Genomic DNA, 27,333 nt, shown 5'->3' on the forward strand with positions numbered 1-27,333 from the left:
CAGAGTGTGCCCCATGCAACCAGTAGACCAGAGGTAAGTACCTGATTTTCCCCAAAACCAAAAGGAGGACTTTGGAAAATGATTATGCAAGACCCAACTAAGACTGGAAGAACCCAACGGTGGATCCTGACAGAAGAGGACTTGCAAAGGAAAGGGACCAAGTCCAGTTCGTGATGGAGTATCCAGTTGTGGCAGGAGCCACTACCCACCCTTCTGTGGATGCAGGACCAGGTCAACGGTGAACGAAGAAGGTCAGCTGTGCAGCACAGGAGATGAGGACAAGTCCCAGAAGTGATGCAAGTGATGTCTCACGTTGGCAGTCGAGATGCAGTCGATTAGTGGTGCTTGTTAACCACCAATAAGCCTTGGCATATACAAGAGACAGAGTAGAAGGTTTGCAAGGCTGAAGATAACCAGTAAGATCCAGGGGACCCAACTCAAGCAGGGTAGTCCAGTTTGACCCTCAGCAGCTGGAAGAGTCACAATAAGAGGAGGCAGCTCCCACAGGCAACCCACTGGCACTAGGCACAGGAGGCGCAGTGAGGCCCTCTCAGCACACCTGAAGAGGAGTCCCACGTCGCTGGAGCAGCAGGCAGGAGACTGTGCTTTGCAGGAAGGAGTGATGGTGGCCGGAGCTACACGGAGCCTGAAAATCCCTTGGCGGAGGAGTAAACAAACCTTGGTAGCTGCAAGAGTCCTGTGCACAGGGGTACTGTCCTGCAAGGAGAGGCAAGGGCTTACCTTCTCCCAAGTTGGACAGCTGGTAGAGAGGACCAAGGGGACCACCACCTATGATGCAGGATCCACACACTTCTGGAGTAGAGCAGATCCACCAGACAGTCATCATTGCAGTTGGTTCCTGCAGAGGAATGACTCCTTCACTCCAAAGGAGATTACTTCTTACTTCTTGTGCAGGCTGAAGACTCGCTGCCCTCAGAGGATGCTCAGCTGGGGAAATGTTGCAGTTGCTGGAAGGAGCCAGAGAAACAATGTTGCAGAGCGGAGTTGTCTCTATAGTTGCAGATTGTCGGTTCCTGAAGGGTCCATTTGCGGCCCCAGTGACCAGAAGATGAAGTAAATGATGCAGAGTAGTCCTGCTGGAATCTTGCACATCAAATCTGAGGACCCACCCAAAAGGGAACCCTAAATAGTCCAGGAAGGGGGATTGGTCACCTAGCAGGTTGACCACCTATCAGGAAGGGGCTGTGATGTCACCTGCATGACCTGGCCACTCAGATGCTCCCAGGGGCCTCTGCCCACCTTGGATTCATGATGGCAGAATCAAGTGGTCACCTGGAGGAGCTCTGGTCACCACCCGTAGGGTGGTGATGGACAGGGGAGTGGTCACAAACTTTTTCTTTGTCCAGTTTCGTGCCAGAGCAGGGACAGGGACAGGTCCCTGGACTGGTGCAAAATGATTTATGCAAGGAGTGTACCAAATGTGCCTTCAAAGCATATCGGCTTGGGGGGCTACCCCTCCCAAGTCATGTATCACCTATTTCCAAGGGAGAGGATGTTCCCTCACTCTCCCACAGGAAATCCTTTGTTCTCTTCCAGGGGATCCTCATCAATAGTCATAAACATTGAATATTCCCGCCCTTGTGCGGGGACCCCGGAGCATATATAAAATATATACACATTATACATGTGTAACAAACAGTCATGCAGGCTATCATGTTAAAAACAGGCTAAAATGCTTTATTTCTATGAAGTTTTTTTTTTTTTTTTTTTTTTAAATACTACAATAGAGCATAAATAAGTAGCCAAGCTCCTAAAACTAGGCTTGGGGAAGTAAGCAGTAGCAAACTCTAGTGAAAAAATAGAGAAAACTGCATTGAAAAACAATGAAGCATTCTTAGCCAATAGGCTGCATGTAGGTTAACACAGGAGAACCATAAAAACTTTGGCACTGTGCCTTTAAGACCCTGAGCACCTCCAGTATCCCACCATGCCTCAGGGGTGAAGGAAAGGTGACAGTTGGTTCACAGTTAGGTCAGTTCTTTTTTCCGGCTTCTTCTGAGAGGATCCTGGAGCATTGAGCTCTCAGTTTTTCTGAGTTTTCCTCAGAGAAATTATTTAAAAAAGCGTTTTTTCACTTTTCACTCGACAAGTAACATCTTTGTCTGAGCTAGGAAGGTTTTTTCTGACAGAAAAATGCCTTCTCTTTTTGTCAAATGCCCTGCTTGTGGGAAGAAGAAGGCCCAGTCAGATCCCCACTCTCTGTGCATAGTATGCCTGCCTCAGAGTCACTGCCCTGACACTTGTAAGTACTGTAAGAACATGTCTAGGAGGACTCTGAAAGACAGAGAGAAGATCATGGGCTTCAGGAGAGGAAAAGAACATCGTCCTCCTCACTCCCCAGGCATCCAGAACGCCATTCTCAGGAGAGAATGGCCCGGTCGACGTCGACAGGTAGGAAAATACCTGTTTGTTCACCGTCGACGTCGTCGCTACCACCGTCACACCGGCATAGATCGCCGTCGACGGCGACGCACCCGACGTCGAAGGGAACGGCGTCGAGGGAACATCAGAGCAGGGGCAGGTCTCCGTCGACGGCAGCCCGCCGATCGACGTCGAGCCACCGCCGGCATGCCCGGTCGCCGCCAAAGGCTGTGCGCCCCCCGACGTCAGGACACACGACGTCGAGATCTCCACGACGGCACGAGAAACATCCGCCGTCAACCTCCCATCGCTCCACGTCGAGGCACACGACGGCGAGCAGGTCGAGGTCCAAGGAACGCCGTTCGACGTCAAGGCACTCAACGTCGAGGCAATCAACGTCGAGGCAGGACCAACCGACTGGGCGTCCTTCGACGTCGAAACAGCCATCGACGTCGACGCAGGTTTTACCGGTCCAACAGGGAGCAGAACATCGCCCCTCGCCAGACAAGGCTCAGTCTCCAGTGGTCTCCATACCGAGCGACTCTTCTCGGTCAAGAGCATCTCCTGGGCATGTCTCGCCCATCAACCTATCTCCGAGATGGCTGGAGAGCCTCAACAGACCAGCGGCCTCCCCAGATTCGCAATATTCGCGAATGTATTCACCCACTGCCTCCCCGCCAAGAACGCCATCGCCGACAGCCGGGGCAGAACGGGCTCGTTCAGCTCCTCGACAGCCGACCGCGAGGCCTAGGCGCTCGGCTACAGCGTCCCGCAGCAGATCTCGCTCTCAACGGAGATCCAGGTCGCGCTCAAGAAGATCACCCTCTTGGTCTTCATCAGGTTCTTCTGTCGGGCGTTACTCACCTACTCTTACAGATTCACCACCTGCTAGAGTCTCTCCAGTGGATGACATAACCACTTTCAACGAGGTGTTGCTAAGAGGAGCGCAGAAACTCAATATAGAGGTTCCAGAACCGTCTACCTCCTCATCAATCATCTTTGAGACGCTACAACAGAGATCAGCGTCGAAAAAGTTGCTGCCTCTAGTGCCTGGTTTGTTGCAGCCGACCATGGACACTTTTCTGGCCCCAGCCTCGCTTAAGTCTGCCCCGGCTCGGATTCTTAAAAAGTACAAGGCTCCAGAGCAAGACCCTTTATTCCTTAGGAAGGATCCGCCACCAGACTCCGTGATCATAGCTGCCGCCCGAAAGACCCACTCGGTGGCATCTTCATCCACGGTACCCCCGGATAAAGAGAGCAGGCATTTAGACTCTCTGGGAAGAAAGATGTGCGGGACAGCGGCTTCAGCAATGAAGGTCTCTAGTGCGTCTGCGCTCCTGGGCAGGTACGATCGTTCTCTGTGGGATTCCCTCAGTAGATTTACAGAAAAACTGCCCAGAGAAGACAGGCAAGATTTCCAAGAGATTCTACAGGAAGGATGCCTGGTATCTAACCAAGTTATCAGCGCAGCAGCGGATGGGGCGGATTTGGCGGCTCATGGGTACGCACATGGTATCTGTGCGAGGAGATCTTCCTGGCTGAGGCTCACTGGCTTGAAACAGGAGGCACAACAACGTATCCTGAATCTCCCATTTGCCGGGAATTCTCTATTCGGTGCCCATGCAGACGAAGAGATGGCCCGCATGAAGACCGAGGTGGATACCATGAAGGCGGTAGGCCTCGAAAGAAGGAAAGATTTCAGGCGGAGGTACAGACCGTACGATAGACGCCCTTTCCAACAGAGGGTTCAAACCCCTCATTGGTCGCAAAGGTCTCAGCAACGACAGGGACGCCCTCTGTTTCAGCGAAGAAACACAAGGGAGCGAGGGTCAAGTAGACCTCAACAGTCCACTCCAAAAGCACCCACTAAGCAATGAAGTCTCGCTTCCCTCGACACTGTACACCACTCCGGTGGGGGGAAGTATTATTGTTCATCTTCACGAGTGGCACTCTATCACAAGAGACAAATGGGTGCTCAATATTGTCGAACATGGCTATTCTCTCCTTTTCAAGCAGCCTCCACCACACTTGCCACCAACCAAACACAATCCGGCTCATCTCACCTTGCTACGCAAGGAGGCTCTCGCCCTCCTAAGAAAGAATGCCATAGAAAGGGTTCCACCTGCCCACAGAGGAAAGGGGGTCTACTCCCGTTACTTTCTAGTAGCAAAGAAGGATCAAGAGGGCGTTTTCAGGCCAATCCTGGATCTAAGACTGCTGAACAAATACATAAGAAAGCAGAAGTTCAGAATGCTAGCGCTTCACCAAATTTTCCCTCAACTGCATCAGGGAGACTGGATGTGCTCCATCGACCTGCAGGATGCGTATTTCCACATCCCAATAGCTCCAAAGCATCGAAAATTCCTGCGCTTTCGAGTAGCGTTACAGCATTACCAGTTCAGGGTTCTACCCTTTGGCCTGAAGTCTGCTCCAAGAGTTTTCTCGAAATGTATGGCAGTGGTGGCGGCGCATCTACGAAGACAAAGGATATACATATATCCATACCTAGACGACTGGCTACTAAAGGCTTCTTCTCCGGAGCAGGCGAGAAGCCATCGGGACATTGTACTAGGAGTTTGCGAAGCTCTAGGTCTTCAGGTCAATTACCAGAAGTCAACCTTGACTCCAACGCAGAGTCTTCACTACCTAGGAGCTATCATAAACACAGAACTACAAAAAGTGTATCCTTCGGAGGAACGACTGTCCTCAATAAACATGAAGTGCCAGGACCTGTTGAGAGCCAGCGCACCTACGGCACGTCAGGTGACATCACTACTGGGCTCCATGGCATCTTGCATCTTTATTGTCCCAAATGCCAGACTCCACATGAGACCCCTCCAAGAGGCATTGGAGGCCAATTGGAGCCAAAGAACAGGTCGCTGGGAAGACACAATGCGGCTACCGGAGGTAGCACTGCAGTCATTGAGATGGTGGATGCACAGACCTCACCTGTCAGTGGGCGCTCCGTTTCACCAGGTACTTCCATCCGACACTCTGGTAACGGATGCGTCTCTTCAGGGATGGGGGGCTCATCTGGGTCCTTTTCAAGCGCAGGGTCTGTGGTCAGACAAGGAGAAGCAGTACCACATCAATCTGCTAGAACTCAGAGCGGTCCATCTGGCTCTCAAGTCTTTCACACCGCTAATTCAGGGGAAAACTCTATTGATACAGACGGACAATACAACCACGATGTATTACTTGAACAAACAAGGGGGAACGAGATCCCTACCCCTTTCACGAGAGTCCCAAGCGATATGGCATTGGCTCCTGGCCAGAGGAATGTCAATCACAGCAGTTCACCTGCCAGGTCAGCAGAACGTAGAAGCAGACTTTCTAAGCAGACACCTGGAGGACGTTCACGATTGGGTCCTGCACGACGAAGTCGCAGAATACATCTTCGCGCAATGGGGTCGGCCTCAACTGGACCTCTTCGCAGACGATGTAAACAGGAAATGCCCAGACTTCGCATCCAGGTTCTACCGTCCAGGATCTCGAGGGAATGCCCTGTTGATCGACTGGTCAGGGACATTTCTTTACGCTTTTCCTCCGATTCCCCTCATTCCGGCAGTGATCAGCAAACTTTACGGATCCAGGACCAGAATGATTCTTATAGCGCCACAATGGCCTCGACAATTCTGGTACACGGATCTCCTCAACCTGTCGGAAAAACCTCACAGGAGGCTGCCGTGCAGACCGGATCTTCTGAGCAGAATGGAGGGCAGGATTCTGCATCCCAACCTACCCTCTCTGAGCTTAACAGCATGGCTCCTGAATTCCTGCAGTATGGGCACCTAGGACTCTCGCAGGAGTGCATGAACATCTTGAAAGAGTCCAAACGGCCTTCCACGCGGCGTTCCTACGCTTTTAAGTGGAAGAGATTCTACATATGGTGCTGTCAGCAAGGCCATAATCCCATACGGGCGCAGGAGGACGTCATACTGTCCTATTTGCTTCACCTAGCGAAATCCGGTCTGCAGGTATCATCTATTAAGGTACATTTGTCTGCTATTACTGCCTATCGCAAGTCACCTTCTCAGGAATCCTTCTTTACGAAACCTGTAGTCAAGGATTTCTTAGAAGGTTTGAAGAAAGTTTTTCCGCCAATTCGGAGGCCTTCTCCTCCGTGGGAACTGAACATAGTCCTAGCAAAACTTATGGGCCCTCCTTTCGAGCCTATCCATAAGGCCTCCTTACAACACCTTACGTGGAAAACGGCTTTTCTGGTGGCCATTACTTCAGCGAGGAGGGTCAGTGAGATCCAGGCCTTGTCTGCAAAAGAACCGTACACGGTTTTTCATGACAATAGAGTAGTTCTACGAACTCACCCATCTTTCCTTCCGAAGGTGGTGTCAGAATTCCATATTAATCAGACCATAACTTTACCGACGTTCTTTCCCAATCCGGAAACTCCGGCTGAGAAAGCATTGCACTCATTTGACTTGAAAAGAGTGCTGAAATTTTATCTGGACAAGACAAAATCAATTAGACACTCTAACCGCTTGTTTGTGAACTATGGTCATTTAAGGACAGGAGAAGCAGCATCTAAGCGAACAATATCAAGATGGATAGTCTCTTGTATTGTTAATACTTACCAGCTAGCTAATAGACAATTGATAGCGCGGCCTAGAGCGCATTCCACAAGGGGAAAAGCGGCTACTGCTGCTCTCCTTAACAATGTTCCTATATCTGAGATTTGTAAGGCTGCTACATGGAAGTCTGTCCATACTTTTACAAGACATTATTGTTTAGACTCAGATGCAAGAGCGGATGCCCAAGTGGGGCAGGCCTCTCTAAGGAATTTATTTGCGTAAGACATGTCTATTCCTGCACTTCTATCGGACAGTCCGCTGGGTTTAGGGATGGGCTTGCTAATCTATTCAATGTTTATGACTATTGATGAGGATCCCCTGGAAGAGAAGGATAAGTTACTTACCTGTAAATCCTAGTTCTCTTCCAGGGGTATCCTCATCAAAGTCATAAACAACCCACCCTCCTCCCCGGACACACGTCTACTGGAAGTGCAGGACAGACAGTATTTTGATTCAATTATACAAATTGTCACCGTAAAAAGAACTGACCTAACTGTGAACCAACTGTCACCTTTCCTTCACCCCTGAGGCATGGTGGGATACTGGAGGTGCTCAGGGTCTTAAAGGCACAGTGCCAAAGTTTTTATGGTTCTCCTGTGTTAACCTACATGCAGCCTATTGGCTAAGAATGCTTCATTGTTTTTCAATGCAGTTTTCTCTATTTTTTCACTAGAGTTTGCTACTGCTTACTTCCCCAAGCCTAGTTTTAGGAGCTTGGCTACTTATTTATGCTCTATTGTAGTATTTAAAAAAAAAAAAAAAAAAAAAACTTCATAGAAATAAAGCATTTTAGCCTGTTTTTAACATGATAGCCTGCATGACTGTTTGTTACACATGTATAATGTGTATATATTTTATATATGCTCCGGGGTCCCCGCACAAGGGCGGGAATATTCAATGTTTATGACTTTGATGAGGATACCCCTGGAAGAGAACTAGGATTTACAGGTAAGTAACTTATCCTTCTGCCCTCCTCTGCCTGAGCTGGTCAAGGTGTGGGGGGGAGGGCCGGCATTTCATTCTGTCTTCTGCACCGGGGAGGTGGTGGTCCCCAGGACTGGGGGGGGCCATGCAGCCCCCCGCATTTAATATTGTGTTTGGCACTGGGGAAATTGTGGTTCCTGGGACTGCGGGGGAGCCAAGCAGTCCCCCGCATTTCATTGTATGTTCGTCCCTGGGGAGGGGGCAGTCCCTGGGGCTGCAGGGGGCCTGCAGGACTCCTGCTACTTCTATAAAAGCATTTTGCCCTGTGGAGGTGGTGGTCCCCAGGTCGCGATGACCCCTGCGTTCAATTTAATAATTAATCTGAGGAGGTGGCGGTACCAGGGGCTTTAGTAAGCCCAGGAGGGGGGCTTTTTGACATGCCCCCAGGACCTGGCCAACCAAGGGCTTCATTAAAACAAGGGCAGGAGCCTGCACTTGCCTTGTTTTTTCTCTATTTACTTTTTTCACCGGATCTGTGGGGTGGGGCGGGGTACCTCTGTGAACTCAGCATAGAGCTAAGTGGTTAGGATGTCCTTAATCTGGCCCTTTTTTTTTATTTTATTTTTTAATCCTTTAAGTCCCAAGATGGCTGGAAGAGGTATTGCTCCTTGGTATGGAAGAGGTATTGCTCCTTGGCATGGAAGAGGTATTGCTCCTTGCTATGGAAGTGGTATTGCTCCTTGGCATGGAAGAGGTATTGCTCCTTGCTATGGAAGTGGTATTGCTCCTTGCTATGGAAGTGGTATTGCTTCTTGCTATGGAAGTGGTATTGCTTCTTGCTATGGAAGTGGTATTGCTCCTTGCTATGGAAGAGGTATTGCTCCTTGGCATGGAAGAGGTATTGCTCCTTGGCATGGAAGTTGTATTGCTCCTTGCTATGGAAGAGGTATTGCTCCTTGGCATGGAAGAGGTATTGCTCCTTCCTTGGCATGGTAGAGGTATTGCTCCTTGGTATGGAAATCGTATTGCTCCTCGGTATGGAAGAGGTATTGCTCCTTGGAATGGAAGAGGTATTGCTTCTTGCTATGGAAGAGGTATTGCTCCTTGGCATGGAAGAGGTATTGCTCCTTGGCATGGAAGAGGTATTGCTCCTCGGTATGGAAGTGGTATTGCACAAGAACGCTGTATCTTGAAAAATGTAAAGCAATCTGGCGAAGTAATGAAAACCGTGTGAGCCTGCGGCATATAGCAGGGGTGTGTCTCCTTGCCCCCACTTGATTGGGCCACACACGTGTGGCTCCTGCAGCCCATGCCCTCTGCAGATACATGAGCACCACTCTCGGAAATGTGCTAAGATGTTCATTAAAGAGCCTCGACCCGCATAAAATTGACAAGGTTGCATTGTTGGAGACCCTGCGCTATATTTTGTGGTGGAAAATGATAATCATTATCACACACACCGTAACCTCTGCTTTTCATCCTCCTAAGATGAATTAGATAACTTCTGCTGACTGAGGTTATAAAAATACAAGTTACTTACACTACTTTACGGGCATTACAGCAGCAAACGTTTTAACTATGAATCCCAACTCTAGTTTTCATGTAGCTGCTGCATTAGCTTTGCCAATGCCTGACTGACTTCTTATTCCAGGGATGCACTTGTGCCGCGTTCCAGCCTCATGGGAGGACCCTGGAACTTCACCATCCATTAGAGAACTGAGTGCACAAGGTACTCAGAATATAGAGCACTCTGAACCTATGCCCTTTGCCCTGCAACCTTCCTGTGTTGGGTTCACTGCCCTGGAAGTAGGCCCTTGTTCCTGAACAGGAGGGGCTATCAATTCCAAAGAGGGATATGCAGGCCTATTCTTCAGCCCTTGGCAAAGAAGGCTGGTTGGACCATGCAATAAAGGATAGCATGCCCTGAGACCCATGCTGCCAGAGGGAGGTGGCCAATGTTTGTCAAGCTATATTGCCCTAGAACAGCCCGTCCTGTTTTGTGGCTCTCTGCAACCCCTGGTCTCATAAAAGGACAGCCTGCACTGTCACCCATACTCCCACAGTACACAGTGGTGTAATGCAAAGCAACTGCAATGACGGGCCCTGACTCTCACCTATATCACAGATAGTCATTGGCCTTTGGCTGAATTGGGATCCTTAAACGGTTGCGCCCCCCTATTGCAGGGAATGCAGGGGCCTGTGTTATGCTCTTAACAGGGAGGTAAAACATTTGCTCTGATTTACACTGGAGGCCAGAACCTGTTTTGTATGCTGAGGACTCTAGCATTCCAAGACGTCAGGCAGGAGGTCAGCCTGAACCTGGAACTAACCCCACAAAACAGGATGGCTCAAGTGTAAGCAAACCTGCTTCCTCCCCAAATCCGCCCCCTCTCTCACCCTCCCATAACCAGCCCTCTATGGGAGACTCTGGGGAGGCCTATAAAGCCAGTGGGATTATCCATGGACACCCTTACCTATTGTATATCATGGTACCCTGCTTGTCCTCCATCGTCACCCACTCACATTTCTATGAGAAGTGATCAAGTCTCACATGAAGGACCCATGACGGCACAACCTGGTATTTTAAACCCCGCACCTTGATCGAGGAAACAGGCAGCGCCCCCTTTCCCATCCAGATTTTACACAAGGGGGGCAATGCACAAAGGCGCGGAGTGAGGAGGCAACAACTTAAAACACACCCTGACACAAAACATACAAGGATCAACCCCTCCCCCCCAAAAAAAAACACACATCCATCACTTACGCTGTTAAGGTCTTCACTTAGTCCCAAAAACTTTATTCTTAATGAAGAAATCAATGGGAGAGTGGGGGGCGAAATCCAAGGAGGTGACTAAAAGCCCAAAATATGTGCACAAACACAGCAAAAAAACACAAACTGAGGAACAATAATCCACCAAGGAGGAACTGCAGAAAAGATGGGCAAGCCTTGATTGGATTGCACAGAAGAAGGCCAGGCTGCACTTATACGTAAGCGCTAAGTCTCGGTGACACAAACAGCGCTATACCAAAGCAACTAAGAGGCAGGGTCAGGGTTCAGGAATAAGAGCAAGAGACTTCTTTCTTATGTTTTCTTCACACTCTCCCTTTGAAATGCTATATTTGGGTCCACTTTTTTCAACAAATTGTAGTAAACATGTGCTATAAGATCCACCATTTTAATCGTTTTTTATCAAACATTTGCTTGCAGGGGAGACCTCCCCCACCCCACCCTTTTGCACTTAAGGCTCACTCACTTATTATACTCTGGTTTAACATTTCCGTCCCACTACTTTCAAAATCCACTAGCCCCCACTGGCAGCTAGCGCTCCTGAGTGCAACGTAAACCACTAAACCAGAGGCTTAGTATACATACACCAACATTTACAATGTATAGTTGAGACATTTTTTAAAATTATTCCCAGATCTCAAAGGCTGCTATTTGGAAATAATGGCTGAATTTCGAAAATATAACTAAAGCTGATATTTGAGTGATAAATAATGAGGCACTGGGAAGACGTTTTGCTAATTTTATTACCTTGGTGCGTGAGACATTGCCGCTAAGGCAGTTATGTATTAGCAATGGAGTCTTTTACACATTACTGCCAGCAACCATGCCTGAGCACTGAAGTGACTGCTGGTAATAATCTTGCTTATGGTAGCCACTAATGTAATCTTGTCTGATATAGTCACTATTACAATTCTAATAATATTAGTAGCTCTCAATTACTTCCACTGAACATTAGTAACTCTTATTACAGAAATGTTTGGAGATCCCTGCCCTAGAGAGACTGGAGCTCAGATGTTTACTGTATGTTGTGTGTCAGAGTCTCCCCAGAGCTCTGCACTTTCTCTTTACTGAGATTATACTTCAGATTCCTGGATCAACACAACATCTTTGGCAGTGTTTTTCTTTGCGTTTGTTGTCTCTAGAGATCGAGTCAGTTGCTATTATATTCAAATTCTGCATGTCTGAAAAGCTCGAGAAGATGTTCTTCAGTACTTTATAAGCTTATGCCAAAAAACAACTCTATTCAAATTATCTTCATGATAGGTGTATGTTGACTGCATCATCAATTCAAACCACAAGAGTGCAAATTCTCTAGAAGATTCTCCCACAAGACCCTTCAGGATAGAGAAAGCAAGGTCTTACACAGCTTGACAAAGGAGAAAGCACTTTCCTCAGATGAGACATCCACTCACAGTGACCATCCATCATACTCAAAAAGGCCACAGAATAGCAAATCAGGCTCTGACAAATGTATGATACCTTTTAAATCATCTTGAGCCTAGTCCTAAAAAGCATCCTACAAAAATAATTACAAAGGCAGAGACCTAGACATCAAAGCAGTCTGAATGAAATGGTCCCTCTGAGGTTTTCATGCCTAAAATTCCATCAATGATGCAGGCCTTGTGGAAGTCCTTGTCAGGGCCTACATCCTCTGTTGCCTCTTCTTCTAAAAAGAGATCTGTACTTCTTCTGTCAGTGGACAAGTCCTGGACACTTGTTGCACTGAAGACTCTATTGTCGATGAAGCTTATATTGACGAGGACAGAACAGACAGCCACTTTGTCTAAGAAAGCCTAGTTGACTGCTGCCTCTTCACCATCCACGTCTACAGCCCCTACATCAGTGGTATCCTCATCACAAGTATGCCATCGACAAGGAACATCCTTTTGGCAACTTCACCATCGATGACTATCCCATCAACGGCTCCCATGATCACAAGAGCCCCACTGGCAAGAGCGAAAGAAATTCTTACTTCGCCTGCCCGCAGTCTGTTATCAGCTACTACCAGAATTATTGCTATGAATTAATCACCTACCAAACTATCTCCAGTTGTTTCCCACAAAGGTCCTGGAGACTGACATGGAATGGGGTGAAGAGGATTCTGGAGACTATGGTGCCGTTGGAAAATCTTGTAACCCATTTGACCTATATGTAAAATGCCACAGTGTTGATGATGATGGTAACTGGATTAATGATATTTCCTACTCTCCCCAGAGCCAAGTTCATTTGTACCATTGAAAAGATCATAAGTGGTATTAAATGTCATCCACAGTATTTTATAGTTTACATTCAGAACTATAGGAGGTTAATGTGAACAGTTACCAAGAACCACCTCTGCTGCACTCATATATGAGGTTTCCATCAGCTCTGCACGCCTATATTCTGCGACTGCAGAAACCTCTTCCATAGTTGCCAATGGTGTCAGCGAACCTACCACAGCCGCAATCACTTTCATTGTGACAACAAGAACCACCACCTCAACCGCCACCACCTCTACATTCGTCTTTCGAACTTCAGACTAGACTTTATGTAGGGATAAAGATGTGGTTGAGAAAGAGGAAGGGGAGGTCTTTGATGCCACCTTGCTCCATTACAGTCAAGAATGAGATGAATACTTTACAGTACTGAGCCCCAAGAAGAGGCAACCTCTCCCACTCTATAGATTCCCTGCCAGATTATATAGCTAAAGTTAACTCCCTTACCAAGAAAGCATCCAAGATATTAACTGTTTCCCTTAGTAATACAACACTAAGAGTGTTGTATGTGATTTCAGCGATCCTACTAGAAGGACATCTAAAGCCATAGACATATTCATTCACAATTAGTTTGAAGGGAAGAGGCTAATGCAGACAGCGGTCTCTGTCCTAGCTGCAGTGCCTCATCTAGAGATAACATACAAGGCAATGGGAAACACTGCTGTCTGTTTATTCAGGTTCTGTGCTGGATTAAGCCACACAAAGACACTTTCCTAATCCAAGGTCTCCATGCGTGGCTGCACCAGATAGAGAAGAATGATACATGGATGCTTTCGGGCGGCGAAAGTCTTCTTTAGCAGCCAGTTCTGTCCATTTAGGAGATTCACAGGTGACATTAGAGCGGGGTGGCATGCCATATGTGGAGAGATGTAAATCCCTACTAGGAATTGATTCAGTAAAATTAAATGGAAGTAGCCATAACAATCATTTGTGAGGGTGAAAGGGCATCCTCCTCTATCACTGATGCTTTGATGGTTGTTTCTCATGTTGGATTCCATCAACTTGTGGGGTTCCTATCCTTTGATGCCAGGACTGGCTCTGGTGTATATCTTTTTTCTTGGAAGTTCCGAGCCGTATCCTCTATTTGGCCTTTGACAAAAAACAGCCACACAGATTAAGCCCTACAGCACATCAAGGAATATACAGAAACAGTGGTTTTCAGGCAAAATGCAGGGTTAATGATGATTGTTTTGAGGTGCACATGGGCCGACTCCACAGCCATTTCATCCAGCATTCTAGCTATATAATCCACAGCAACAAGGCCTGGCTTGCTATGTTACCCTCCTCAGCTGCCATAGGTTCCACCAGATTCTCACAGTCCCGGTTCTGTTCCGTTAAAAAAAGAGTGGTCATGGGTACTATAAGACCCAGGATCCACGACATATGACTGTACACTGGTGTCGGCTACTTTCTCCCTCTTCTCCTTTCATATAGAGAGAAGGATTGCTCTGTTTCTTCGAGAATGATTTCAGGATCTAATCCAGTTGGATCATACTATCCGGTTGACTTAGAAACTACTTCCTATGTTTACTCAGCCTGACGCTTATCCACATCTTCCATAATTGCTTATTGGCATCCTTTCCATGTTGCCAAAGGTTTCCTTCAAAGCAGTCGCTAAACCCCAGCAAAACAAATTCTTTATCATAAAAAGACAAAATCCTGATCATGGTGAACAATTTTAAATCTTTATGTCGTCTCAACTAGTATCTAAAAAAAGAATCATTCTGGATTGTTGCCGTTCAAGAGATCCTTTTATTCCTGCTGAAATTAGATATGTGATACTCCTGGATTTGTAGGAAGCATACTTTCATATGCATGTGCATCACAAGTATCAAAATCATCCACGTTGCTGCATGCCATTACTAATATTTTGTTCTGATCACTTTCAAATCCTCCAGAGATCTTTATGAACTGCATAGTTCCGATGGCTGCCCACCTTCAATATCATGATCATCAAACTTTCCCATATCTAGACTACTGGCTCTTGAGAGGGAGGACACAATCCAAGGAAGCAGCCTCCATCTAAGCTTACCTACAATTTTGATACAGAATCAGACTGACCATAAACCCAGCAAACCTTTCTCTGACTACCAGAGTGCAGTCCTTGGACACCGTTCTAGATACTAAAGATGAGAACATCACCGGTGGTACCAACTTCACCCCTTTTTTTTTTTACCCTTCTTAAATTTAATCTTTGTTTCTCCTCTGTGTTGCCCTCATCCTGACCACCCCCCCCAGCCTTCTGTACTGTACTCTTGTGAATACTCGTCTGATACCCAACATAGTACTGATAATAATAATTTCATTAGTAAACCTAGGTTTTTTTGTTTTTTGTGTTTGGGTCTGTGGATGGTCATCGAACCCAGGTTCACAGACCATTTGCTGGCTTAATGGCCGTATACCTTTAATGAGGAAGACAGCTCACACAAATTTCAAGATCTCCCAAGACACTTGTCCAACGCTAATTTCTTGAAAACTGCTGAACGTATTTTACATCAAATCAGGCAAAGGCACTTCCTCTTCCTTGTGTAAAGCTCTTCTTTCATGCCATGTTTGGTGTAATTCTGTTCAGCTGTCTTTTTCTAAGAAAGAAACCCATGGGAGCTAAAATGGAAAATGCATGTCTATTTTTCAGTTTTTTTACCCCTGTGTCCCTATTTTTTGCCTATCGCTTGACTGATCTGCACGAAACTTGCCAGTTTGGACATAACGTTTTGGAATGTTTTCTGCTTGTTTGTCAAACACCACCAAAGTTATTAATAAAGGAAAATGTCTTTGGGCGAGTAAAGTTCAGAGTATATCCACCTCTTTTGCGGAATTGTGGTATTACTTCAATGGGGTGAATAGGCTACGGAATCGATAATTGTTTGCTTATCTCTGTATGGATAGTAGCTATTTTGAAATGCTGTTGTGTGTTACTGGAGGTTCCGTCCTCAACAATGAGGAATGATTTAAGCATGTGAAACGATGAAAAATGCCAACACTGGAGAATGTAGTAAAAGGTAAGTAACATTTGTTTCACATGCATAATGCAGAGCTTCTGCACGCTTTCTATCACGTGAGGACTCCATTATCACTGCGCATCAGTACTCAACTACTTGCCACTGCACACAATGTGCCCTATGCTCTAGACACATCTTTTTCATTTGCAACCACCATATCATCACCCAGCATTCTGACCATACTCTATAGGTGCCAGCATCCTTGGTGTCAACTGCAAGATTTTAAGCTCCTGTTCCAGAAGTGCGATCAAGCAAACACCTGAACATAGTATTGACTAATATCAATAACCAGACTTTGCAATCATGCCATTTTATGTGATTGGTCTTATTACCAAATTTAATGGTGCTCCATTATGAGTGATGATGAACAGCTGAATCAGCGCTTGTGAGAAACTAACTTGTGACCTGTAGTTAACAACAGATGCCCTCAGCAATGTTACCTGCTAATGCCTCCACCTCTCTATAACCAGTAACCTGGAGGAAGGGGGTTGTCTAATCGTCCTCCTCAGCCAATGGTCCACTCTCTGCAGTGTGTTTGGTGAAGACGCACAGACACACAGAAATTGATTTTATTCATTTTTTACTGATCCATACACCCACAGTCTCTAACAGCTTCCTGATCCCTGGGCCTTTAGTTCTTCGATGTCTCCCAAGTCTTTCCTATCCACAGATCTCCAGGTCTTGGGTCTTACTAATAGCTTCCTGGGTCATTTGCCCTCACTTCATTGGTCTCTTTTAAACCTTGCTGATTCAAGGGACATCAGTTGCCACGTTCTTCACTCAAGTTCCTGATTCATAGCCCCCTAGTTCTGAGATCTGTCAAACAGCTTCCTTATCCATAGACTCTCAGTACTTGGGTCACTCTGATAGCTTCTGGACCTGTAGGGCTTCAGTTCTTCTCTCTGTTCAATAGATTCCTGTTGCATGGTTCCTCAATTATTGAGTCTGTAATAGCTTCCTGATCCACAATCCCTCAGTTCTTGAGCCTAAAAACCTCTTCATCCATACCTCTCACTTTTACTTTCCTGATCCATGGGCACTTAGTTACTCCAGTATTGTAACTTTCATAGATTCACATGCTTTATTCATTCCCCTTCGTCAATATGGGAGTCCCCGGTACCTTTAAAAAAGTAATGTCAGTACAAACACAAACACAGAGGCCTTAGGCCCACCAGGTTATTAGCCTCTCAGAGTCATTATTTAAAAAAGGACTAAACTTAAGAGTCCCAGATCAGGTGACACCATCCTGTAGAATCCTTCCAAGAGAATCTCCAGCTCTACCGGACATCGTGCTAGAGTCGCCACTGAGCCCTGCTCAATTTTTCCTGTCTGGAGAATTTTCTCTGCTATTCTTACTGGAAGTCTTATTCTGTCTATCTCAGAGTTATTCCTCTAGGAAGGTTTTCTGTACTGACATTTTTTCACCATGTCAGACAAACAGCAGAAAAGACTCTTTAGCCTGTGGGGAAATAAAGGCCTCTATCAGAAGACCCACGTAAGGACTGCATATATCGCCTCTTCCCTGAACATTCTCCCAAGGATTGCAAGATATGTTGTACCTTTTCAACAAAGACATTAAAGGATAGAGAGGTAAGACTGCTAATTTGGCCATAAAAACGTAAGTCGAGAAAGGAGCCAGTGTTCAGTGGGGATTCCTTGTGTTCTTCTAAAAGATCTTAGAAGAGAGAAAATCACCCCACTCAAAGACTGGTTCTGAGCAGCCCAAGTACGCCTTAAAAAGACTCCTCATGAATCTTACAGGGTCGCAGTCTTTCAGCATCTCCTCAGGAAGGTAGAACCTCCTCTTCAAAAAAAGAGAAAAAAAGAGAAAAAGGGAAGGTCTACCTCTTCAGAAAAGACTTCCAGATCGTCATCTGAGCTGCCTACATGAAGCTTCACCCATTCGTGTAAACTTTCCTCAGCTGCACCGGCTGATAGATCTCCATCAACAAAATCATCGTCGTCGACTCCATTGACGACCAGACCTCATACTGTAGCATCATCGTCGACGACAACAAGCACAGTCTCTACTGTATACACCACCATGTCTTTCTCGTCAACAACATAAGCGTCAACATTGTAGACGACGCAGATTTCATCCACATCCTCATTGACGGCCCTCGCTTTAATAACAGTGGCACCTCCGACAATGCCACCACTGACATCGCTGCCGCCGACAGTGAAAATAAAGCTAACTCATCCGATGACGGCCCTGTCAACAACAGGTTTATTTCCTAAGGAAACTGCTAGCTCCAGAGCACACCTCTCCCAGCAAGATTACACCGCTTCTTTCAGCTCATCTTTTAGATGATGAGGACTCTGAGGAAGAGGGACTTTTTGGCATAGCAGACAGTCTCTCAGAATTGCATGTTAAGTGCCAGGATGATAATGAATATGAGGGGGAAAATAGGCAACAGGGGTACTACTACTCACAGGAACAATACCAACAACCATACCAAGATCAAATGGCTTGCTTGTGTGAAGCCCTTATTGGAGATCTTCAAATTATGCTTTCAGATTACAGAAAGCTTTTTCCAATGGACGCACCTCCTGCACATACAGCTGCTCTTACAATGGTTCCAGCAGCTCCTCCATCTACGCCAGCACAGAGATCGGTATCGCTATGAACCTCAGTTAGAGGCGCACCGCGAACACCCCTTCTGCATGACTCAGACACATCAGACGAAGAGAGGGAGGAATGCGAATTACAGGAAATCAATACAGAATGGGATGAGTATCTCATACCTACACCAGATTCTCCATCACCTACCCTAGTGGCTTTGCCACCTGAGGACATCAGTAGTTTTTACAACCTGCTGGAACTGGCAGCTAAAAGGTTTGCACTCCCTATGTCTACCAAACAGACAGTCTGTTTGTCTGTTTCTTATACGATTTTAAGGAACCTACACAGAAAAGTGTGCAATCTATGCCTACGGTAAACTATGTTTCGGAGGAAGGCCTGAAAGTTATGAGAACTCCAGCCTCCATGACAGCAGTTCTTCCACGCCTAGATAAGAAAATACAAGGCACAGGATGATGCCCCAGCTTGTCTGACGGATCACCCAAAACCTGATTCCATGATCACACAAGCGGCCGAAAGAAGATCAACAAATCCATCCGTACCAATCTCGCACCTCCAGACAAGGACGGACGGCGGCTTGATAACATCAGGAAGAGGATTTCTTTGATGTCATCTTTAACAGCTAGAGCAGCAAATTCCCTAGCTGTTTTGGGCAGGTATGATAGACAGGTATGGGCTGACATCACCCATATGTTGACCAACTCCCAGAACACTTCAAGGCACAGGCAAAAAAGATTCTGCATGAAGGTGAGTGCACTTTAACGGAGGTGATTGACTGCACTATGGACATTGTGACAACAGCCTTTAGATTATTGGCAAGATCTGCGGTACTCAAGAGACAGGGCTGGCTTAAAGCTACTTCGTTTAGACCCAAAGTACAGAATCAAATTCTTGAACTTCCCTTTGATGGAGAAGCCCTTTTTGGAAAACACGTAGACGAGGCTCTTCTGTCGATAGAAACAGACACAGATACGGCCAGATCGTTAGGCACGCTACAGTTGAAGAACATGCCCTTTCGTTGGGCCAGAGGAAGGGGTATGCCCTCCTATAGAGGAGGCTTCCAACAATACAGATATCCCTCCTACACCTCTTCCTCTCAACAATTTCTGAACCAATATTCACAAAAACCTCCACCTCAAGCAGCGAATAACAGACCCACACCTCAGGGGTGGTCAACACGTCAAAGCAAGGAATCAGGTCGCAGCCAATGACCTGCTACAGGCCCTGATTACTCCCATCCCCCCCACCACTGAAAATAGTAGGGAGGGTATCCCAATTTGTAGAAAAATGACAGGAAATAACATCAGACTGGTCCTCACCTTGTACAGTTTGGATATACAGTAGAGTTCACTCAGTCCCCGCCATTAAACTCACCACTCATTCTGTTCCCAAACACATTCATCTACTCAAACTGGAAGTTAACACCATGTTACAAAAAGGAGCGATAGAAAGAGTCCTTTTTATGCAGCTAGAAAAGGGGTTGTACTCCTGTTTCTTTCTTATTTGCAAGAAGAAAAAGGAATGGAGGCCTATTTTTGATCTAAGGGACCTCACCAAATTTCTAAAAAAGCAATTGTTTCGCATGGTCACGTTGCAAGATATTCTCCTGCGGCTAAATCAATGAGATTATATGGCAGCCTTAGACATGCAGGATGCATATTTTCACATCCCCATCCATCCTTCTCACAGAAGATTCCGTAGGTTTGCAGTGGCCGGCAGCCACTTCCAATTCCAAGTCCTTCCTTTTGGCCTGAAATCACCCCCAAGAATATTCACAAAATGCCTGGCACTAGTAGCGACTTTTCTTCAGAAACAAAAACATCAAGTGTTCCCGTATTTAGACAATTGGCTGATAAAGGCAGACTCCAAACAGTCAGCAAAATAATCGACCAAGGCCTGTATACATTTGTTTAACAACCTAAGCCTCATTCTGAATTGGAACAAATCGAACCTGCAGCCTTTGAAAAACATAACCTTTCTAGGAGCAATCCTAGAAACTATAAACAACAGGGCTTGCCCAACGCTAGAATGACAAGAGAAGCTGGTGTCGCTGCCAAAGGTGGTTCAGCAAAAAGAGACACTTTCAGTACGCCTATACAAATCCCTCTTGGGAATGATGTCTGCTGGCATCCCTCTAGTTCTGTATTGTAGACTTCAGATGTGACCCCTTCAAGAACAGTTAGATCAACAGTGGAAACAAGTATTGGGCTCCTTCGATGACATCATCAAGGTTACCCTGGTAATGATACATGCCCTGTCTTGGTGAACAATACATACATATCTTTCAGTCAGCCTTTCATTCCTCACCCAAACATCTCAGTTGGTAATTAGTAGGGACGCTTTCCTGGAGGGATGGGGAGCGTATTTTCAAGACTTGCAAGTCAGTGGCAAATGACACAAACCACGCAGGGATTGTCACATCAACCTGCTAGAGCTCAAAGCCGTACATCTAGCCCTGCAAATGTTCCTGCCCAGGATCAAGAACTTTGTGGTCCTTATAAGAATGGACAACATGACAACGATACATTATATCAACAAACTGGGATGCACGAGATCACTTCCACTCTCTGAAGAGTCACAACAAATCTGGGAATGGTCCATCGCAAATGGGGTTCAACTAAGAGCGAACATGTCCCAGGGACACAAAATGAAATAACAGATACCCTAAGAAGACTAGATCCTCATGCCTAGAATGGGAAGTGAATCAGGACACAACCAATTGGCTATTCTCACAGTGGGAAAAACCCAACCTAGACCGATTTGCAAATCCTCACAACACCAAATGCTGGTTCTTTGCAAGCTGGCATCCCCATCCGGGATCTTGGGGGAATGCGTATTTGATGGCACAGTATGGAATCTTTGCCTATGCTTTTCCTCCCATTGCCCTGATTCCGAGATTATTGACAATAATGAAAAGGGAGCCTTGGAAGATAATTTTGATTGCCCCAAGATGGCCTTTGCAACATTGGTTTACAGAGCTTCTCCTACTCTCAGAGAAGCCGCAGTTCACGCTGAAAGTGTCTTCTCATCTACTGACAGTAAACAATGGCCAGGTCTTGCCCCCGGATCCCCACTCCCTCCACTTATCGACCTGGTTCCTGAACACAATACATTTACCCATGTGTACATCACACCTGACTGTAGAGAAATACTTTCCAAAGCTAGGGTGAGCAGTACTATCAAGACATATTCCTACAAATGGAAAAGATTTTGCTCATGGTGTCAGAAAGAAGGCATACACCCCTTGACTTCTTCACCAGAACAGCTTTTACCATTCCTTTTGCATCTAGCACACTCAAGGTTGGCTCATGCCTCCATAAGGGTGCATCTGCCTGCTATCGTCCAGTTTAGACGATCACCCAAATCTCCTTCTTTAAGGTCTTCCAATTAAGCAGTTTCTCAAAGCTCTGCTTAGGACTTTCCCTCCATTCAGACCCCACCTCCATCGTGGCAGCTAAGCACGGTATTGTCACAGCTCATGAAACATCCTTTTGAGCCTATTCATATAACAGAAACTAAAGTATCTCTCTTGGAAGGTGGCTCTTTTGGTGGCTTTAACATCAGGCAGATGTGTCAGTGAGATCCAAGTTCTGACTATCCAGGAACACTTTCTACAGTTTAGAAAAGACAGGGTGATTCTTCGTACAAACCAAACGTTTATTCCTAAGGTTCCTTTGGACTTCCACCTTAATGAAACTATTATCTTGAAAAAAAAAAATCCAAACCCCTCAACACTGGCTGAGAGGGCTCTTCATTCTTTGGACATCAAGCAATGCATCAAATTCTACATAGAACAAAATCCTTCCACAAGTCTAACCAGCTATTCATAGCTCATAGCACATCACGGAAAGGTCAACCTCTTTCCAAACAAAGCATAGCCAGATGGATAGTCGCAGCCATAAAATATTGCCATCAAGCAGCAGGAAAACCACTACAGACTTTGGTACATGCCCAACCCGCAGATCGGTATCAACGTCCACAGCTCCGTTTCTGGGAGTACCCCTCTAGGACTTTTGCAGAGCAGCCATCTGGAAGGGTACCCACACCTTCACACAGCATTACTGTCCGGACTCTACCCCAAAGGGTGACATTGCAGTGGGCCAAGCAGTCCTCAGACATCTTTTTCAGTAAAGGTGAGCCACCCTTTCTACTTCCCACCATCCTTCTTACTACTTTTTCTTATTTATACTACTTTCATATAATGATATGTTCATGCATGTAACCATATTTTGTACTCCAGATACTCACCTGGGTACTAAAAAATAAATATATATATATATATATAAAAAGATATATATATATATTTTCACTTAAAAAACAAAGGTTACATGGACCTTATAGTTAGGCTCACATTTTAAACGTACAAAACCTAAGAAATCCACCAGTTATAGTTAGAGTTACCTCAAGTAACTATAACTTGTGCCTTAAGGTAACCATAACTCGTGCCGCCGCCATGCAGTTTTTTCTTCAAACGTTTTACTACAAAAATTACATTGATATGATCAATAAAGTTATCAGAGATTTCATGAGTGCCGTGATTTGGGGGGTAATTAGCAGTGTATGGCGAGGGCTCGAGTTATAGTTACCTTAGGGCATGAGGTACAGTTACTTGAGATAACTTTAACTATAATTGGTGAATATCTGTGGCTTTGTACGTTTAAAATGTGAGCCTAACTATAACGTCTCTGTAACCTTTGTTTTTTAAGTGAATTTCTATGATTTTTTAAAATTCTATTCCCAAACTATTATGTCCCTGTAACCTTTGATTTTTTCAGTGAATTTCTGAGGTTTTTTAAACGCACAGTAATTTTCATTATGATACGTTAAGCCAACCACTGCCACGCATGGCCCGTGCGCTGTGCCAGTGGGCCACAGGGCTTGGCCCTGAGGCCAACCCCCTATAACCACCCAACCTTGTACTGTGCACGCCTTCACCCATGCGCAGCAAAGGTTGCCTGCAAGACCTGGCCTGCAGCCAGACCCTGCGGCCAACGGCGTAACCAGCCAACAACATGCTGTGCACGGCACTTTGGGCGTGCGTGGCGGGAGTTTGCCTCAGCCTCTCTGGGTGTAACAATAGGTGTGTCTGGAGATGAGAGTAGCTGTGAGAGTGTCTAGGTGTGAGAGTGCATACATCAGTGTTTTAGTAAGTGCGTCAGTGTGTGTGCGGGTCTGTGAGTGGGTGCATGAGGACCTTTAGGACCCCAGCACCAGACCTAAGGGGTCACGGTGTTCGTACCCTGACCTAGTTCTTTTTTTAATAATGACTCTGGTAGACTTCTAAACTTGTGTTTTTAGAGTTATCAGGGACTCCCGTCTCGCCAACGGGGAGTTATTCAAGCATGTGGATCTGTGAAAGATTCTAATACTGGAGAGCTACAGTTACAGGTAAGTAACTTATTTTCTTCTCCGATTTCACTACCGGATTCCTGGTGCATAGACGCCAAGTTAATGGGTCGTTCTAACAGCTTCCTGAGCACTCAATTTCTACATTCTTTACTTTCTCTTCTTCAGGTTACGCAAATAAGGTGCTGCTGTCGCTGTTCACACTGGAGATGCTGCTGAAGATGTTCAGCCTTGGCCTTCAAGCATACTTTGTCTCCTTTTTTAACCGCTTCGATTGCTTTGTGGTCTGTGGGGGAATCCTGGAGACTGTCTTGGTGGAGTTTGAGGTCATGTTCCCACTCGGCATCTCAGTGCTGCGCTGCGTCAGACTACTGAGGATCTTCAAGGTCACCAGGTGAGACATCTGCCAAAACTTCCTGCCTTCACCTACATCATCACTTCCTGTGACCTTACTTCTAATGAGCGCTTCCTGATTCTCCTCACCCTTCATCACCAAACCTTCCTGCTTTCCCTGCATTCCCTAGCACCTCCTGCTGTTCCTGCATCCACCAACTCTTTCTGGTTTTTGTGATCCTGCCCCCTACGGCACATCCTGCTACCCCTGCATCTACCCCTGTCAGCACCTCCCTCTCTCTGCTTGCCCTCCTCTTTCTCTCTGTCCTGTGTCATCTTTCGGTCTATGTCCATCTCTCCACCATTCATTTTTCTCTGTCTTTACCTGCAGACACTGGGCTTCCCTAAGTAACCTTGTTGCCTCTTTGCTGAACTCAATGAAGTCTATTGCTTCACTCCTGCTGCTACTGTTCCTGTTCATCATCATATTCTCACTTCTGGGCATGCAACTCTTTGGGGGAAAGTTCAACTTCGACGAGACCCAAACCAAGCGCAGCACCTTCGACACCTTCCCACAGGCTCTGCTCACTGTATTTCAGGTATGGTCTGCTCCTACCCTGTGCTGTGAGGATGCTTTGTGGATTAACAGCAGTGGACACAATATATGACAAAAACAGCAAGTGTAAGTCAGCATGTACCAGTGTCATAGTATAGAGTGCCCACCCACATGGAAAAATCTTGTAATGAGCCCACTCCCTTTGACCAGCTTAGTGGTGAACATGAAACGAGTGGGCATTGGTATCTGACACTCTTCAGCGAGATGTAACTAATAAGAGTGCTTCAAAACAAAACATCCCTTCCGAAGTGACAAAGGAGATGCAGCTGATGGGAAACATAGTTCCTCTGTTCACTGAATTATTCAGTCTCCCTTAGAGGCAGGATGAATTTGCAGAGGGCATTGCAACCCTAGTGCTCATAGAGATTTCTGTCAGCTGGATTGTTGTACTCTTCAGCACTGCCCATAAACCTTGGTCTGGTGCCATATTCTTCCTGCACAATAGCTTCTGGCCGCAGACTGATAGTTCAAACATCATGTATTTCCCTATAGAGGCCACATATACCAGACTCCAACCTTCTCTGATTTTCAGGTTCACCTTCACGATTCCCGGGTGAGTGTCTTGTACAAGTTGCATTATCCTTTCTGTGAGGAACATTTGCGTTATAATGTACCAACACCTTAGTAAGAGCCCTTCCTCAGACATTGGCAATCCTTGATGAAGGTTCATTGGAGTCTTGGGCTATCCTTGGTTTTCTCTGTTCCCCAGTGATAGAGTTCCAGTGGATTTTTCCTCCTGTTCTGCAGGCACACTGAGTGACAGTTTGGTGGCAGTCAGTATGGGATGTGGCCTGTACATTGTAATCAGACTTGAAGTTCTCTGGCATGTCTTCTTCACTGACCATTCTCTCATGTTCTTTATTGACTTCAGCCAGCTCCGCCACAGTGAATGACTTTGGGTGTGTTGATAAATAGACAGCAGGATTGTCCTTTTCCTGCCAGTAACACATCTCATACTATAAGTGGAGGTGGGGCTCCCTTTTACATCTACTGAGGATGTTGAGTAGCAGATACAAGGAACAGTGGTACCAGAGGACTGTGAGGCATCATAACTTTAAATGGATGCCCTTTCATATGCAAGTAAAAATAGCTAATATTGTCACTGACTTGCAGCACTCATCCCTCCTTCTCTATCTTATCTTTCCACTGCTCATTCAGGGTCACACCCGCCTGGGGAGTGAAAGGGAGAACCCCATTCTCATTTGTTCTCCTGGAGCAGGGCAGCCTATGGTGCTTAGGGATTTGGAATATACCCCTAGCTTTGCTGTTTGTACCTGTTGGTCAGCTTTGTACCTTAGTAGCTGCCTTAGTGGATTGGAGAGTGTGTCCAAATTAGGAATGAACCTAGTCAAGCCTAAAAAGCGTAGTACTTTCTTGACTGCATTTGGTGGTGCAACCTTGTTGCGATCTTTGATTTCATGTGATAGTAGGATTGTCTGAGACCCAGGTGGATGTGGAAAGGTGCACAAAGGCTTTTCTTTGTGAAATATGAGATTGTTCTTGAGGTTTTCTTCCTGAAGTGGCATAGAAGATAGGATGTTATCACTGGTATTAATCGCCTGTTTTAGTCCTGATGGGGGGGTCTCTCTGATGGAATTCAGGAACACCTCCATACCTAATGATACTCCAAAGCTCATCCACTTGAATCTCTGGGGACTGGCATGCATGGAAAATGAGTCCTACAGTGATATTGTCTGTCTAACTGCAGCTGGTGCTATTCTGCATCGACACACACAGAAAAGCCAGCATGTCATTGATGGTGAATGTGACCTTGCATTGCTGTTTGATTGCCTTTTGGGTACACCTCAAATCCACCCACATCCTCATGACCCTGTTTACTTGGTCTTCTTAGTGACCACAACCCTTGATACACATTCAGAATGTCAAGTTGTATACTTCTATATTGGAGGCAAATACGTGCAGGACTTCAAGAGTGCTGCATCTGAGGAGAGTACTCATTGCTGCTTTATTCACAAAGGGTTGAGATCCACCTTGGTCTCTACTTGGAGACAGCAGTGACACTTCCGCAGGTGAAGAGATGTGTGTAGTAAGCTGGGTTCTGGTTGTACTACCCCCCACTTTTTTTGCTGGTGTGAGTATGTTTTGGACTGTCGTGCACTGGGATCCTGCTAACCCAGACCCCAGTGCCAGTTCCCTCTCCCCTAAATTTGGTTGCTTGGTAACATTTTACACCCACAATTGGCTTACTGATGCACCTATGTAACTCCTTATTATTGGTACACCAGGGGGCCCACATGGCCCGCAGCATATACTGTGCCATCCATGAAGGCCCATGCAAACTATGTCTGCAGGTCTGCCATTGCAGCCCACGTAAAAGGTGCATGCACCCTTTCACCACAGATATAAGGCTTGCTTTATATCCTGCTGTAGGAAGTTGGCTCTGTATATACTATCTCAAAGTGAGAGATAGTGTGCACAGAGTCCAAGGGTTCCCCTTTAGAGATTGATAGTTGAGAAATTAGATAATACTAATGCTCTATTTTGTGGTAGTGTGGT

At 46.1% G+C, this 27,333-nt stretch overlaps 1 protein-coding gene across 1 annotated transcript in view; it reads left to right on the forward strand.

Annotated features, from left to right (window-relative positions):
• The window catches only part of CACNA1F (calcium voltage-gated channel subunit alpha1 F), a 1,139,147-nt gene that overhangs the window by 361,971 nt on the left and 749,843 nt on the right, over positions 1 to 27,333 (forward strand). Inside the window, exons 14-15 of the mRNA XM_069209307.1 lie at positions 24,036 to 24,261; positions 24,592 to 24,799. Coding sequence (XP_069065408.1) covers positions 24,036 to 24,261; positions 24,592 to 24,799 — 434 coding nt within the window. The remainder of the gene's footprint in view (positions 1 to 24,035; positions 24,262 to 24,591; positions 24,800 to 27,333) is intronic.

The sequence above is a fragment of the Pleurodeles waltl genome, chromosome 10 (assembly GCF_031143425.1).
Source record: "Pleurodeles waltl isolate 20211129_DDA chromosome 10, aPleWal1.hap1.20221129, whole genome shotgun sequence".
Taxonomy (NCBI): domain Eukaryota; kingdom Metazoa; phylum Chordata; class Amphibia; order Caudata; family Salamandridae; genus Pleurodeles; species Pleurodeles waltl.